At 37.9% G+C, this 15,544-nt stretch overlaps 1 protein-coding gene across 3 annotated transcripts in view; it reads right to left on the reverse strand.

Moving 5' to 3' along the window:
* Positions 1-335: 335 nt before the first annotated feature.
* Positions 336-15,544, reverse strand: part of POC5 (POC5 centriolar protein) — a 23,716-nt gene continuing 8,507 nt past the window's right edge. The window contains exons 3-11 of one of the 3 annotated variants that reach the window (XM_035892816.1): positions 12,127-12,323; positions 11,574-11,750; positions 10,391-10,495; positions 8,911-9,090; positions 7,709-7,871; positions 4,257-4,333; positions 3,323-3,436; positions 2,261-2,437; positions 336-514 (exon numbers count right to left, since the gene is read on the reverse strand). In XM_035892816.1, the coding sequence (XP_035748709.1) occupies positions 362-514; positions 2,261-2,437; positions 3,323-3,436; positions 4,257-4,333; positions 7,709-7,871; positions 8,911-9,090; positions 10,391-10,495; positions 11,574-11,750; positions 12,127-12,323 (1,343 nt within the window). In that variant the 3' untranslated portion in view covers positions 336-361. Of the gene's footprint in view, positions 515-2,260; positions 2,438-3,322; positions 3,437-4,256; positions 4,376-7,708; positions 7,872-8,910; positions 9,091-10,390; positions 10,496-11,573; positions 11,751-12,126; positions 12,324-15,544 lie in introns of all 3 variants that reach the window. The other 2 variants (XM_035892815.1, XM_035892817.1) reach the window with 2 other exon arrangements.

Raw genomic sequence — 15,544 nt, forward strand, 5'->3', positions numbered from 1 at the left:
CAAAAATAAACTTAATTTTCACTTGAAAGTAGGTGTTAGTAACATTGGAACTAAACAGAGATTCAGATAAAAATCACATTCTATCCTTTATTTAAAAGTGTGCAAAAGATTCCTTAAATAAAAAGTGGTTATCTTAAAAAAATAAGTTCTAAAATAGTTTGGAGGTAGAACAACATTTCAGGTTCTTTTCTACTCCTCCACGTTTACTATAAAAGCACTTTCACTTTAAAAACCACTTTTTTTAGAAAAGGGTAAAAACATGATACATACTTTAGGCCTTGCTACATCCAGTCTGAAAAGACTGGGAAGAGATTGAAATTGTACCTTGATAAAAACCCCCACTGGTGAGAAAGATATTCACTCAGTCAACAACTTTTATTGACTGAACACTGGTATGAGGAGTTTGGCCCTGAAGCATTCGCCCAACTTGTCCTGCAGGTCTCACAGTGGTGGAACCAGAAGAATGGAGTACAGTTCGAGGATATTTAGCAGCAGTGGCCTGGGATATGGTTTGCTGAAAAGTAATCACATACATAAAAACACTTACTTAACAGTACAAAAAAAAATCCCATTAAAATAGCTCCAAGTGAGCTGCAGTTTAAACAGAAAGATTTGCAATCCAGCAAACTGAAACACACTTCTCAAAAAAAAAAAAAAAAAAAAAAAAAAAAAAAAAAAAAAAAAATAAAGGGCGTGAGTGTGTTACTTTAGCAGAATGAGTAATTTTCTTCCTTCCTAATCTGTAATGTACTTTTTAGAACACAAAGTGCTGAACTTCCAATTAACTGGGTTCCCCAAGCTTTTATCACCTCAATCTTATTTCAGGGTTGGTTTGTTTGGGTTTTTTAACAAATTGTTCAGAATTTTCCTCTGTAGTGTTAATTTTAATCATGCCAACATTCCTTCTGAAGTTCAGTATTTGCTATGAGGAAGTCTCTGAAAGCTCTCTGGTCTCTGAAAGGAAAAGGTGGAAAAGGTTTGCATATATTTAACAACAATGAATTTTCTCCTCAGAAAACTAGCCACCTTACTGCAACAAGCAGTAGTAATTCTGCTTTTAATCAAGGTAAACTATCTCCCATCACAATTTAAGAGAAATACTTCAATCTGATTGACTTCCACTTAGCCATTTATTTGCAGAAAGTGTGTGTGGAATATATCTTTGGGACTGGCACATTTATGGTATTTTTAGATGTCAGTTTTTGGTACAGTAGTTCAGGTACCCTACTTGTCACACTAGTCACACAATCTGAATCCAGATCCATTTCTTAATGAAAGGTCTCATGCCAAACCTCTAACCCCCTAAGGACATTCAACTGAAATATGAATTTCTGCTTAGGAGCCAAAATTCTCAAAAGCTATGTGTAGCCTGCCACAGGGCTCTGAGTCACTGCAGGAAATGAGTGAAAGCAAAACATCCCTCACAGGAACAGTTACCAGTATTTTCAGCTCAAATTAGGGGACCAACGTACCTCTGCTGCTTCTGGCAGTACCACGGAAGAGAAAACAGACTTTCAGAGAGCACAGAGAAAACTCAGATCCTACTTTACAGGTTAAAATATAGATATAAAAAAAAAATCTTCAATTGTTTCATACACTTCTAGTCAAAACCTATTTTTGCTCAGATTGGTCTAAAAGTGTAGAAACTGCCTAGGCCATTTAGGCCACTGTTTAGTCTTCTAGTACGTTGGTTTCATACGCTACTAATGCAACTATTTCAGTATTTTCTTTGGGATAAATGCGACGGGTAGGGGTAAGACTCAAAATAAAACAAGCAGCAGGCTTGCTGAATTTGATTGCCTCAGGACTAGGCCAGAGTTTTACTTTATTCCCCAGTAATTTGCTATGGTAAGCCTGTCAGTCTGATCTATGCCTCTACCACCTCTGGTTCAGTCACTCTTCCTGCCATACACCACGAAACTGTGGTTGCATGGTGATGACACCAAACACTGCTGTACCAACTAACCACTTCTACGAAGAGGAAGACTCATGGAAGAGCTGGCCAAGAAAGAGACAGCCAAGACTACTATACCTGTTAAATAATTACTACAGAAACAAGACAAATAGATTATAGCAGCAATATTTACTTCCTCTCCTCACCAGTGCCTTCTACCCAGTCCAAAGACAGGGCTATTTGTTATTTTAAACAGGACTCAAGTCTGAGCCTTGTCTAGTATCTCTTCAGAGTCGTAATTTTTCTTTAAACTACTACCAGACGTGTTGTAATGAGAATACTGTTACAAGCTTAATTCTGACTTACCTGAGTGACTGGATGATGTTTTTCAACAATGACTGAACTCATGGGTGGAGCAACTCCCATCACTGCTAAACTACCACAAATTCTGGCTTTTTGTCCCATATCAGCTCGGCCCGTGATTCGAGCAGTGATTGTTCTTCCTGCTTTCTGTTGAGCAGATGCTATTACTTTTGCCATAGGCTACAAACAAATTAAGTATTAGTTGGTAAAAAAAAATCTAAACATAATATTTATAACGTTTTAGTATGTCTGCTTAGTTTTATCAGCTGCATGCCTAAATGGAACAGGGGATGTCACAGGTAACCCAGTTATGTTATACACCCCTGAATTTGCTCCACCTAGTTGCAACCTGGTTTACTCCGTCTTCTTCCACTCTAAGTATGAGATAGCATTTCGAGCAAGTGACTTCTGTCCTGAGGGGAGTAAGGCTAATTTGACACAAATCAAGCAGCATGGAATAGTTTAGCTTTGCTCTCTGGCTGCATACTCGAGTGACAGCTGCAGGCACTTCTACCACCCTGGAAAGTCTTTCTGGCAGTGATGTAGCAGACACAAAAAAGCTTCCATGCAGTGAAATGCTGCATCTTTCTCTGAGAGCTGGTAGCAAACTGTATCAGATGGAAAAAAGAAAGGGGAGCAATGCAGAAGACAGTGGAGAAAAGTAAAAAGGACAGTTTAACAAAAATACAGAAGAGGGAATACGAGAGACATTTCAAACAGCAGGATGCTAAAGCAAAGCACATTCTTTCCAGAACAAAAAGGTATCCAATTGTTCTTCTTGTGCTATACTTAAATGTACACACGCTCTTCTTTTCTTCATTTTGTCACACTTCCCCACACCATCCCCCCGCAGATAATTTAAAATTGCTCCTAACATAAATGGGTTCCCGTGACATTAATGAGCATTTGCAAGCTAGTGTCTTCACACAGCTATGTAAACTCTGTGGCAGTTTCCTCAAGTAGGTACTTCCGTTGCTCTGAAAAAATGTGGAAGTAATGATACCCAAACCAGTGTTTGTTATAATTATGCCTTTAAAGAATAAAAAGTTGATTTTAGCATGTTACCAGTTTTTGAGTTGATGCCACACCGGATCCTGCAGCTGTGCTAGTGACGATTACTGGAGAGTCAGAATCTAGCCTGGTCTGAGAAGTGCTTGCATGACCCAGGTGGGTAGAAAACTGTGAATGAAGCCAGAGTTTACAAAGAATGAATTTAACATTCTAGAAAATAGTTTTATTCTTTAGATAGTCAGGTTTTTTACTATTCCAATTGCCCTTCTAAACTTAACTTCTTTGCAGATATTTTATTTCTGTTTTTACTGTTTTCTGTCTAATTTAAAAATACCTGTCTAAAATTTGTACAAACGATGTGAATAGCATTTGGTATTACTAGAATGAAAAATCAGGAACAGAGGCAAGCACATCTTCTCTGTTTTAACCTGCACTCTAGCATGAAATTGTTCTACACAGTGGCAACGTCTTCAGCATGGCTCCAGGGCAGGTCCAGAACATCCAAGCTACTGGATAATGACCTGAATAAGCTGACATGACAGGACAATAAGCTGAGTTCCCTCAGCGTCTGCATACGCTACACTTTTCAAAAAGAAGCTTCAAGTCAAGTCAGCTTTTCTTTTTTTCAGATTATATTAAGCTCAGTGTTTTTTGGTTTTTTTAAAAAACTCCTTAACAGCTTTTTTCCCAGAAAGAATATTAGAGAGCAAATTCTGCTTAATGTGGTGACCTCGCCTTCATTAGTTTTACACATTTTCACTAAAATAAAAAACAGAGCTTAATGAAAGTATAGCAAGTCACAGCAGCTGTGCCCCTTACTTCATTTACACAATGCAGTCTGAACATACCCATAGGTTTCTTGTTACACTTAGACTGTCTTCAAATTCCTTCAATTCATGGGCTATGGCATTTATCTTTAAAAAGCTCCAACCATGGAAGTTCATTTTTGTCACTAGCAAATACAGTTGCATTCCAGCTGCAGGCTTACCATGTCTTCCAGCTGAAAAGCAGTTGCTGGTGGAGGTGGTGGTGAGGGGGGATTATATTGCGAAGGAGGTAGCCTTCCTGCAACAACGGTACCATTATCATTTCTCCTACTTCCTACATCTATTATTAGAAACACAAAGTAATGGGATCAGCAAATAATCTAGCAAACCCTAAGGGGAAAAAAAAAAAAAAGAGATAAGTCACCGTAAAAATTTTACTATTCCTTTGGGATTTCTGTGTAATTTAATTAAAAGGATCAGCCTGTTCTTTATAGGTGTATATATGCATGTAAACATTCCTGTATTTGACCCTTCTTTTCAGATGCGTGGAAATAATACTTTCCAAGGGACTTGTTCCTGTGGTATGCCTCAACATCCCTGTGGCACCTGTCATATACTTGTAGTGCAAGGAACTGAGGTTCTCCGTACTGTTTGCCAATACTAAATCCAGTGTGCAGGAGCTGCTCTTAAGCTAAGTGCCAAAATCCAGTTCAGGCAGAGAGCAGAAAAAAACAGAAAGGCCATACTGCCTTCTGTGTGATTTCTGCAAGGGCGTATAAGATCCTTGAGGGGGCTCACCATCAGTAAAATAAAACATTCAAACTTTCCTGAAAACGTACTGCAATTTCAAGGAGCCACAGATCATGCTCAGCAGCATTCTATCTCCATGTGCAGTGACTGGATACTGGCAACATCCTGGCTGTATGGTTGGAACCATCTATGGGCGCCCTACAGCCCTCATCTCCCACCACCACCTGGGTAAGCCCAAGCCTGTGCAAAATCTGTCCAGGATTCTTTTTTCTCACAATGCAGACATGCTGGGGAGGTCAAATCTGCAGACATAAGCCCAACATCTTTTCCCAGCAGTTTCAGCCTTTTCCTTTAGAGTACAAACTTCCTTAAAGGAAGCAGAGAGAGGCATTCTTATTTACTCTCCTGTTTCTGAAGAAGGTGATGCTAGCAGCAGTTCCAGGACAAGGGAACTTTCCTCATTCCAGGGACTAGAGTGACACCATGTGGTAGTTGTGGGGGTTTGTTTTTCTTTTGAAGTGAGAAGGAAAAATACAAGGAAGGTAGTTCAAACTGGTGCAACACTCAAAGATTACAAGAGTGAAAGTATGCCAGAGTATGCATTGTGTACATATATACGCGTGTACACATACATTAGCCTTAAGCATAGAGAGGAACAGTGCATAGTTACAGACCAATAAAAAGCAGTGTTAGGTTTTTTAAGTAAAAAGTAATGAATTCTTTTGGCTTCAATGTTCCTTAAAATATATAAAAAGGTTGAAAATAATAATAATAATAATAATAATAACAACAACAATAACAATAATAATAATATAATAATAATAAAATCATCTGTCAGTAAACAGCCAGATAGATTTTAGACCATCAACATTAACTCAAAATGTTATGGACCCACTAAGGTTGTGATGCTTGCACGCTACTAATAACCTATATTATAATGCATATTATATGTATACTATTTGGATATTGTATGTATACTAAATATACATTATAATAATAGATACGTAAAGGGATCAAATTCTGCTTTTATTTCCAGCGCCTGTAGGTGGCACCACAGTGTTCAAATAAATATATAACCACTGACTGACTCTGGCACATGGAAGTTTTAATGTCCACAGATTACAAGACTAGAACAAATCTACTAATCTACAAATAAACAATAATCATCTACTCTGATGTTTGAAGTCCCCTAATGTCCTGATCAGTGTTCTGTAATACCTGAGGAAGAATGCAAATAACCGGTTGTAAAACCATGTTAAATAATTATGTAACTAGCTTCATTAAAAGCACCGTCTGGCTGTAGCAAGAAAGAGAGTGTGCCTGGGGCAGGGGAGAAGGTGGTGGTACAAGAGGCAGTGGAAGAAGATGGCAGGCATGGGACCAAGAACAGCAGAGACTGTGAGATATTATGAAGCTGATCAGGACCACAGTGACCACAGGAAATTAAAAAGCATGATGCTGGATGTCCAAAAAGTTGGGTACAGGCACCCCAGCGTTGTCCATCACAGCAAAATCTCTAAGGTACTGTGCTTGTGTATAGTATCATGCGAGTATCAGCTCCTGCTTCATAGAAAAATCAAGCAAAATGTTTGGTCCATGAACCCTAGTGGCTGGTCATGGCAGCTCTACAGCTCTGTTTTCTTCATTTCCTTCCTACTTACCCCTCTTCTTTACAGGTTTACAGAAACAATGCTTTCCTATTTCATACCACTCAGTTACCCATCATTATTTGGGAGACTCACTGTCTGTTGCATGTTTTTGGAAAACAATAAACAAAGTAAGATAAAGCTTCAAGAGATAGTAGGTCTTAATTTATAACAGTGAAAAATAAAGTACTTGGGTGATGCCCTGTAACTTTATTCCCAAACTCAGTATCTTCAAGAAATCATTCATTCTTGACCTTCCCCAAATACAGATCCTATGTTTTTACTAGCACACAGCTACTGCACTTAGCCAATGTCATGTTCTAGTTTGCTCAGCGACTGCACAAATAATGCACATGTCTAACAGGCTCAGACAACTGCTCAGGTACATATGCTCTTACACCTTCTTCAGGTTTTTATTTCTTCTTCATATCTACATCTTTTTGGTATAAGATTGTTAAGTTTAGCAACTGGAGTTGCCTAGAACCATTAACAACTGCTGCCAGTACAGCTGGTTGTTAAGCCACATGTAGAGCTGTGACATTTCTGCTGGCACAGCTGTTTTCTCTTTAATGTAGACTGCTTGCACCAGCGTGATTATGCTCCTACTGCTACAGACTGTCTAACTCCGAGAGGATGATTTCATTATATCAGTAAGGGTGTGCAGGTCTTTCCTGTGTAGCTGCACAAGTTTTATGAGTGTGCTGCTGATATAATTACACCGATGTTTCCTGTTCTGGCACAGAAGTCCAACTAAATACAGAGCCTGGGAGATTTACTTGCCCATTTTGCATTAAAAGGCAAGATTAAAAAAGAAGGAAGCGCTGCCTGGGAAAAGCAGATTCATGGCACACTGAGATTCCAGAGAACAGAGGAAGGTTTTCCAGGATTGTCCCTCACCCACCCCACAACCTGGGTGCTGACAGAATTCTGGGTAATTTTCCATAGTGTTTTAAGTTTGCCATCCCTGGCTTCTGGTTCTGCCTTCAGTTGCAGGTTACCATCCCCACAGCAAGGCGGGATGAACAGAACATGTTCCACCTTCCAACTACAGCAGTACAAACTTCAGCATCAGAGCATTTCTCAACATATTCAACCAGACTTTTTAAAGCAGTAAGAGTTTGATAAACTCTGTATTACCACAAGCCCTCATATTAAAAAACAAAAAAAACCAAAGAGAAAAGGGAGAATCCTTTAACACAAACAAAAAAAACCCCAAATAAATAAACCCAACAAACCCCCCCACATACTATTAGATGAGAGCTGCTTTTTACACTGACCAGTATCTGTCCTACTGTCCTTGCCCTGAAACATGGTCATTGCTTCCAGATTCAAAGCACATACACCACGCATAAAGGCTTTCTTCATGGTGTCTTCATACTGTTCTCTTTCACTGTGCAGTCGCATAATCTCAGCTTTCGTCTGTTCCAAAGTAGCAGTTAGCTACAAAAGAGAGTAAGGGAAACAGCTGTCTTGTACTTCTGAATGCAAACTACAAACGTATTCCTCGATTGACATTTACAAAGATATGCATTTTCACGTCAAAATCTCTGCTTCACCAGAGATGAAGAGCTGCTTGTCATTTTTTTTGTAATACAGCACATTATTGGTACTATAGCACACCAAGGACAAGAGTGCATTTGAAACAACTTTCAGACCCTACATAAACAGCTAAGCAGAAATCTATCTTGCAAGTTTTTGTCTTTTAAAAGTTAGGCATCTGGCACAAGCTAGATTTCCACAGGAACATGGATTTGCTCAAAAGAAGTAGTGTTCCCAGAAAACTATTTAAGCATAGGGTGAATTCTCGTCAGAAATCTCTCTTTTCTTACTACTGTAAAGAACTAAACATACTGAGAAAAAGCAGACCAATGTACCTTCGTAATTCACTACTTACTGTTTTTGCGCTGGTAAACCATATTTGGTAAGCCTGTTCTTAAAATTCTAGGTTTAATTTCTTGTTAAAATATAAAGCTTTTAAAAAGTATATCTTAAAGCTTTATTTACTCACTGTGCACCAGTGTGTATGTTGATAACTTAGCTTTGCCTTAAGCTCTAAAAATTATCTAACAAGCCTGTATTGTACTCATCATGATCATTCATAATAATAATGGTCTTCTATTTCCATTGTCTTCTTCAGTAAGACTTCAAAACACATAGCCAATATTAAGTGTGCTCTTACAAAACAAACACCATACCTACTGGTGGGCAAATAGAAATTTGTCTCATTTCAGAAAGAGTCCAATTTACTTCACCTGTGTGTGCAGATCAGCAACATTTTACATCAGATGCACGGGGGGGAAAAAAAAAAAGTCACATCTAGAAACCATAGCAGACACCTTAGTTCTCCTTGCATACTTGGGAGCTCTGTTCTGCTGGGAAAGTCCTCACATTTTTCAAGTTTGCTGAGATCGAGATACTTTGAAGGGATGGGGGTAAGGGGAGTGAAGGAGCAAAAGAATGAAAAGAAACCTTATTTTACCTCTGCAATTTTGGCTTCGTAATCATTGGTGAGCTGAACACAGACATCTTCTGCCCTTAACTGGCAGGCTTTTGCTACTTTTTCTTTCCATTTTTCTTCACTAAGCGAGCGCCATGCTGCCCATACTTTCCTCATCAAAGCTGTCCGGAATTGTCTGTCTGCTATTCTATTTGCATATTCCTTAGGAAACAAATATAACCACATCATATGCAAGTTCAGGTTTCCTAAAAATATAAGTACTCAAGAGAGTGTGGATGATTGTTTTACTACTTATTACATAGACCATACTAGGAATGCCTAAACCGAGTTGATTATTTTACGACTTACTACATAGACCATAGTAGGAATGCCTAAACTGAGCTCATGTGCCGCAGTGAAGCGGTACACAACATAGCATCAGCAGCTCAGTGTTTCCTCTTGCACATGTCATGGAGCGTTACTGTCTCCAGTATGGGAAACTGTATTTGCAAACTCCTAGGTTACACAAAACTGTTTTTACTCTTAGCTTCATGACACTTCAACAACAACCTCACATATATGGTGTAACCATGCAGGTATGTGGCACACTTTGATTCACTGCAGGAACCATGTAAAACCTGCAGTCACAAAGTTTGCAGATGATTAGCGTAAAACACCCATCTTTTAAAAGCACCCTGAAGTCTATTAAAAAGTCCTTTAAGACAATTCTATTATTCTACTCTATTTCAAAACAGTCACCAATGTATTTCAGCATTAAATTATTTTTTCAGAAATGAATTAGGAAAAAATAAAAAGAGCTGAGTAAAAATCAGACTCCAAATCACTAGTAAATTCTAAGATGAGAGGGAGGGACAAGAGAAAAGGCTAAACCTCTCTGCAAATCAGCAGAGTTTTGGATAGCGTCAATGAACTTGAGTCTAGCCAAGAATCTGTACCAATGAACAAAGGGCCTGAATACAGCTTCTCCTTTTTAACAGCCTGGAATGGGGAAGGTTTGCAGTTTTGACATGGGATCCTTCTTTTCTGTCATACTTCACTTAGCAGACTGTTAACTGTTAGATGCTCGACGCAATGCCCGACATTTTCTGTGCGACTAAGCTCTTAGCTACTTCAAGTTTCGGCAGTGTGAGAAAAGAGTGCAGCTGAAGTTTTAATTGCGAAAGTGACTTCCCCCAAAAATGTGTTTGCAATTTAGATAGATTCCCTTGGCACCTACTACAAAATGCAGATAGTGTAAACTATGGTGATTTGTTGTGAGCTGATCACAGTAATTGGAGCAATGTAAGACAAGTATAGGTTTGATTTTTTTGCTATCCCAGAGAGTATTCTGACAGCAGCATTCTTTCTAGAATTGATGTTTGCAAACTGTTATTTGACATTGTCAAACACATCAAAATAGAAACATTGTCATTTCTTCAAACTGTAGCAGGAACCGCAGCAACTCTGACCCTTTTGAATTCAGAGGTTTCATTTGCATTGCATTTTTATTTGGCACACATACCTCTTGTTTGGCTTTAACATGCTGAATCCGCCACAGTGTAAACTTTCTCATCAACTCTACTCTCTCCTTTTGCCTCTCTAATGCTTGGGTCAAGTTAGCAATCACCTGCAAAAATATTTATTAACACTATTTCAATAGCTATGATCTTTGTAAAGTCAAATAGAATGTACTTTATGCATTTGCTTTCAACAGACTCTTTCTTCTAAATCTTCCGCTTAGTCTAACCGAGCAGGAAACAATAATCAGACTTCAAATCAGGAGTAAAACTCCTGTGGCTTCAACACTCAGACTGCAGCACTTAAACACTTTCACTGTATGGTTTTAGGAAAAGTTCAAATGACTTCTTGTTTCATCCTACATCTGCAGGCTTCTGTGCTACTTTCTAATAATTGAATGTTCCTGTAGCATAAGGTCAGAAGGAATCACTTATTTGCAAAGACAATTTTGATAGATCAGGAACATTAATATTAAAAGTTTGCTTTAGTGCATTATTAATTAACTGAAGTGTAAAAAAATTATTTATTTCCAGAAAGCTTATTCAATTTTCTGAACAGAATAAACAAGCTAAGGAATTGCTAAGAACTAGAAAAAGCTGACTAAGAATTGTTAGTCTCTTTAAAAGATCTCACGAAAGACACCACATAGGCCTACAGCAATCAAAACATTTCCGAGGCAAGGTGGCCTGCTGGACAGAGAATGCAACTAGGGACTTCTACCACCAACCTCTAAATATGTTTTAATCAATATACAGAAACAGCTGAGGTTTCCAGATTAAAAATTAGGCCAGGCATATGCAAATTTGGTACACCAAATCACTGAGTATTTTGCGGGTTTTTTTTCGTAACCTCTTAAGCTAGATTCTGCCATCAGTCACATCTGAGCAACTCCAGTAGGCAACAGTGACAAATACTGGGACTTTTAGGAAAAACTTAAAGTTAACAATAGACCCTAGATTTAAGAAGCAAACAATGCAAAATATGTACATACAACACATTAAATTTCCATTGTATGGACAATATTATTAAAAACAATGATTCTTTTTCTATTATACAGTCTAAATGTATTATTTACTTCTCTATGTTCTTGCTGCAAGAATTTGTTATCCAAACAGATGGACCCAAAAATTCATTGTGGGCATTTCTAAAAAGAGAGGAACTGTTCAATTATGAAATTTAACTACAACCTCATCTTTTCTGCCAATAGAGATTTCATAAGTATGTAGCAGCTCCTTCAGGTTTTCCATCTCGTTGCTCAGTTGTCTCACATGTGCAGCATGTTTATCTTTTTCTTGTCTCATTTGAAGCTTGTGATGTTCAACCAAACTAAGCTTCCATTTTTTCAATTCAGTCAGAACATTTGTCTGAAAAGTTAAAGGGATGACAGCAGTGCAATTAGTAAAACTATTCCCTCCTCCCTAATATTTTAATCTTAAAATACTTAGCAATTAAGGAGACATGAATATTTACAGTGATGCCTTCGTTACACAGGCTGTTTATATCTATAAATATTACCATACATAATGAACTACTGAACGATAACAACTGAACATCCCTAATGGAGAAAGTTAGTCCAAAGTTATTGAAACGAGGTATTCTAGTCCTTATATGCAGTATGCAACAACAACAATCAGTAAGAAAACCATTTCCCAGCGCAATCACACTGCAACTTTTCCTGCACTCTCACTTATCCTACAACATATTGACATCTCTATTAAGGATTCCATACAAAATAAGTACCTTAAGACTTCCACTCCAGAGATCAAGTATGTTTTCTATTTGAGTTACTTTTTCATCGGGTAAAGTTAATTCAGTCGCTATGGTTTCATTGATTTCTCTTGGACCAGATGTGGACCCTTGTGAAGAAATGTCTTCTGAAAGAACAGGGCAAAGTCTTTCCATATTGGCCTCAGAAGGCTCCTTCACAGATATTAAGACTAAAAGTGAAAAAGGAAATAAAGATTGATACTCTGGAAAGGTTAACTGGTCTGCATTCTGGATAGGTGGCAGAAGCCAGACATTAAAAAAACCAAAACCCCAAAACATTTCTGCCATCAGAAACCTCCTTTCCCCATGTAATGCAAACAAATTAATTCAAATATATGCCTCCAAGACACAAGTATATTTCAACAAACAGCCATATTGTAACAGTAGTCAAATCAAAACTGCCGCTCCCTTACAGCACAGAATCTTTTACTGTCATTTCTTGTTAAAGAGGATGCTCACAGCAAGTACCAAAAAAATAGCACTGCCAGAAATAAAAAGCATCTCTCCCAGTAAAGACTTCTTTTTGTTAACATCTCAGATCAAAAATCTAAAAGCTTTTGCCATTTTCCTTAACGAGACCTACAAACTCCTGAAGCCAGGGGCCTTCCCTTGTGCATTCACGACGCAACCTGTGGGTATATTTCAATGCTGGTATGTACCTGCATCCATTTCCCTTACAACCTTTAATTTGCTCATCTGATGAGATATTAAACTGTTTGAGAAAGGAAATATCTACTATGAATTTGTATAACACCTTACACAATAGGGCCTCACTTGATTAAGCCCACTCGGTGTGGCTAACTACCACTGCAATACAAAATTAATCTACGCCCAGATGCTAGTCAGCCTGCATTTGGGTTCCAACTGATGGGAAGAAAAAAAATGAGCTAAGAATAAAGAAGTTAATACTTACATAAACAGAGAAAACTAAATATTTTTTTATATTTAGTTGACAGCTAAATAAAAACTGGAAAGAGGTATTGGCAGATTCCTAGTATTAATAACAATCAGGAGAACTTCAAAGGAATACTCTCTCCTTCTCTCATAAATGGAGAGAGGAAACCTCCAACATTTTAGTCTTCATTTCTGAAAAAAAATATTGACTGTAACATCAGTTTCATAGTGGATGGGTACTATTTTGTGGTACCAGCTTGTCACAAAGCAGCATTTTCAGTGGACACTGGAAACGTACGTTTCTAATGTAGTCAAGGCCGAGCCTGATGGTTGATGCCCTTTTACAGTTATTGTCACTGTTAGTTCTGCTGTCCAAAGGAAGTGAGAAGACTTGTCTGGTTAATACTCCCCTCCATAAAATAGGTTGAACTGCAACTACCACACTCATGCTCCAAAACAAGAAAGAAATAAGGAAGAACTGTGATGCAGAGGCAGTTACAACCGCTTTCTGGTGTTTCTCCCAAGGTCATATACAATTACACACCAGAAAATTAACATCAGCTTGAGCTAAATAGGTCCCATCTAACACACTATTTCTCTAGACTATTACGTACCCCATTACGTAAGCAAAGACCACAAACAGATTATTCCCAACCACACCAGTATATTAAGATCAGGATCTAGCTTTTTGTCACTGTTTCTCCTGCAAATGAGAGAAGTACTGCTTAGCTAATAGCAGGATTTGAATATGCGTTGCTTGTAAAGATCTCCAAAAAATATGACACGCTAGACAGATGACCCAGACTACTTGAAATACATCTAATTTCAGTGATGAAGAATCTGGCTGGCCTTTCACAATATAAAGCATTTGGCAGTGTTGCTATTATCAAGTATTCCCAGTCCTGTCCTTCACCACTTGTTTCCATTTCTGCATGTCACTGTGCTCTTCCTTCAATCACGACGTTGCTGTAAAATGTGTGAAGGTTTGTTTTTATTTTTAAAATTTTATTATTTGCTTGGATTGCAAAGATATCCAACTTACACAGCACAGTTTACAAGATATTTACAAAGAAAAAAACAGAACAAAAAGTAACCAATAAAACCAGAATATTAAACTAGACTGACAGCTGCCATAGTCTGAGATTGTAGTATTACACATTCATCACTCACCCCCACCCCCCTTAATCCTCCCTGTGTACAGATTATTGCAACTCAGCTTCCATTTTTCTCATTTACCATTGGATGTATCCTTCATTGAATCCACTGAGTGTATCTGTTACATGTTTATATCATCATCTCCTGTAATCTATCTTGGCCTTCCAGTATTGCCATAATTTTCTAGTTGTATACATGTTAATTTCATTCTTAGTCCTAATGCTCTCCTGTCACCTCTATTCTCTCCACTGCTTTACATGATGCCATTCAGTTACAGTGCACTAAGGTACCAGGGACATAGAACCATTTGGATATGATAAAGTATAAAAATGTACTTCATTAAATAATCCCCACATTCATTTACTCCAACAAATCTCTAGTCCATACTCTTCTTTATAGTAAAGGTAAAGAAATAGCTGTTTTTCCAGATGCCTGTTATCCCAATACTACTGTTTTGGGTTTTTTTCTGTGTTCCTCTAGTATCGGACTTTTTCTGCTTTTATTAAGTAAATAGAATCATAGAATGTTTTGGGTTGGAAGGGACCCCTAGAGGTCATCTAGTCCAACCCCCCCGCAGAAGCAGGGACACCGCTAACTAGATCAGCTCTGACAGACTGTTCTCACACACAATCTGCTATCAGTGGCCCAAGCTGAGAGTAGCAATTTGCTAAAATATAGTTTTTAAAAAAAAAAATTTTCTCAGAACTTTAATGGATCAATACTGAGGACTGGTAGCCTGAAGAGAAGGAATTTTCCCACTGTTTGGGTATGAGTCATCATTACACATCTTTGCTACAAATAATTTACTGCTCCAGTCTTAGTCATTTTCAAATTTAATCAACTAAATTGGTAAAGAGAACACGAAATTAAGTTTTAGGTTTCAAAGTTTAAAAGCATTTGGACATCGACTTGAATAGTACGGCATGTTTTATTCCAATTATTTTTCTTATTTGCCTGGAAGCTTTTAGCGAAGATATTATGTATCATTAAATTTACTGCAACAAATAGAGATTACCAATAATTAGACTTCTACCATCATAGTGGAAGCATTCACTTCAGTTTCAAAAACCTGAGGAGAAAGTCAAAATGTCAGACCAAAAAATACTCCACAAATGGAACTTCATTTCAGAAGGCATCACATGGCATTGGAAACTCTATTGGTCTCAACACCAACATCATGTGGAGAAGGGGAAAAAACACTTCCCTTGAGACACTCTGCAGAAGAGCAAGCTTTTAGGTATTAACTCTATACCCAGCACAGACACGAATTTTGTTTTACAAAGTTATAGAGCCCTACCCTAATAATTTATGATTTTCTTATTTTCACACAGTAACAGCATTA

The sequence above is a fragment of the Egretta garzetta genome, unplaced genomic scaffold (assembly GCF_000687185.1).
Source record: "Egretta garzetta isolate BGI_Z169 unplaced genomic scaffold, ASM68718v1 scaffold424, whole genome shotgun sequence".
NCBI lineage: Eukaryota > Metazoa > Chordata > Aves > Pelecaniformes > Ardeidae > Egretta > Egretta garzetta.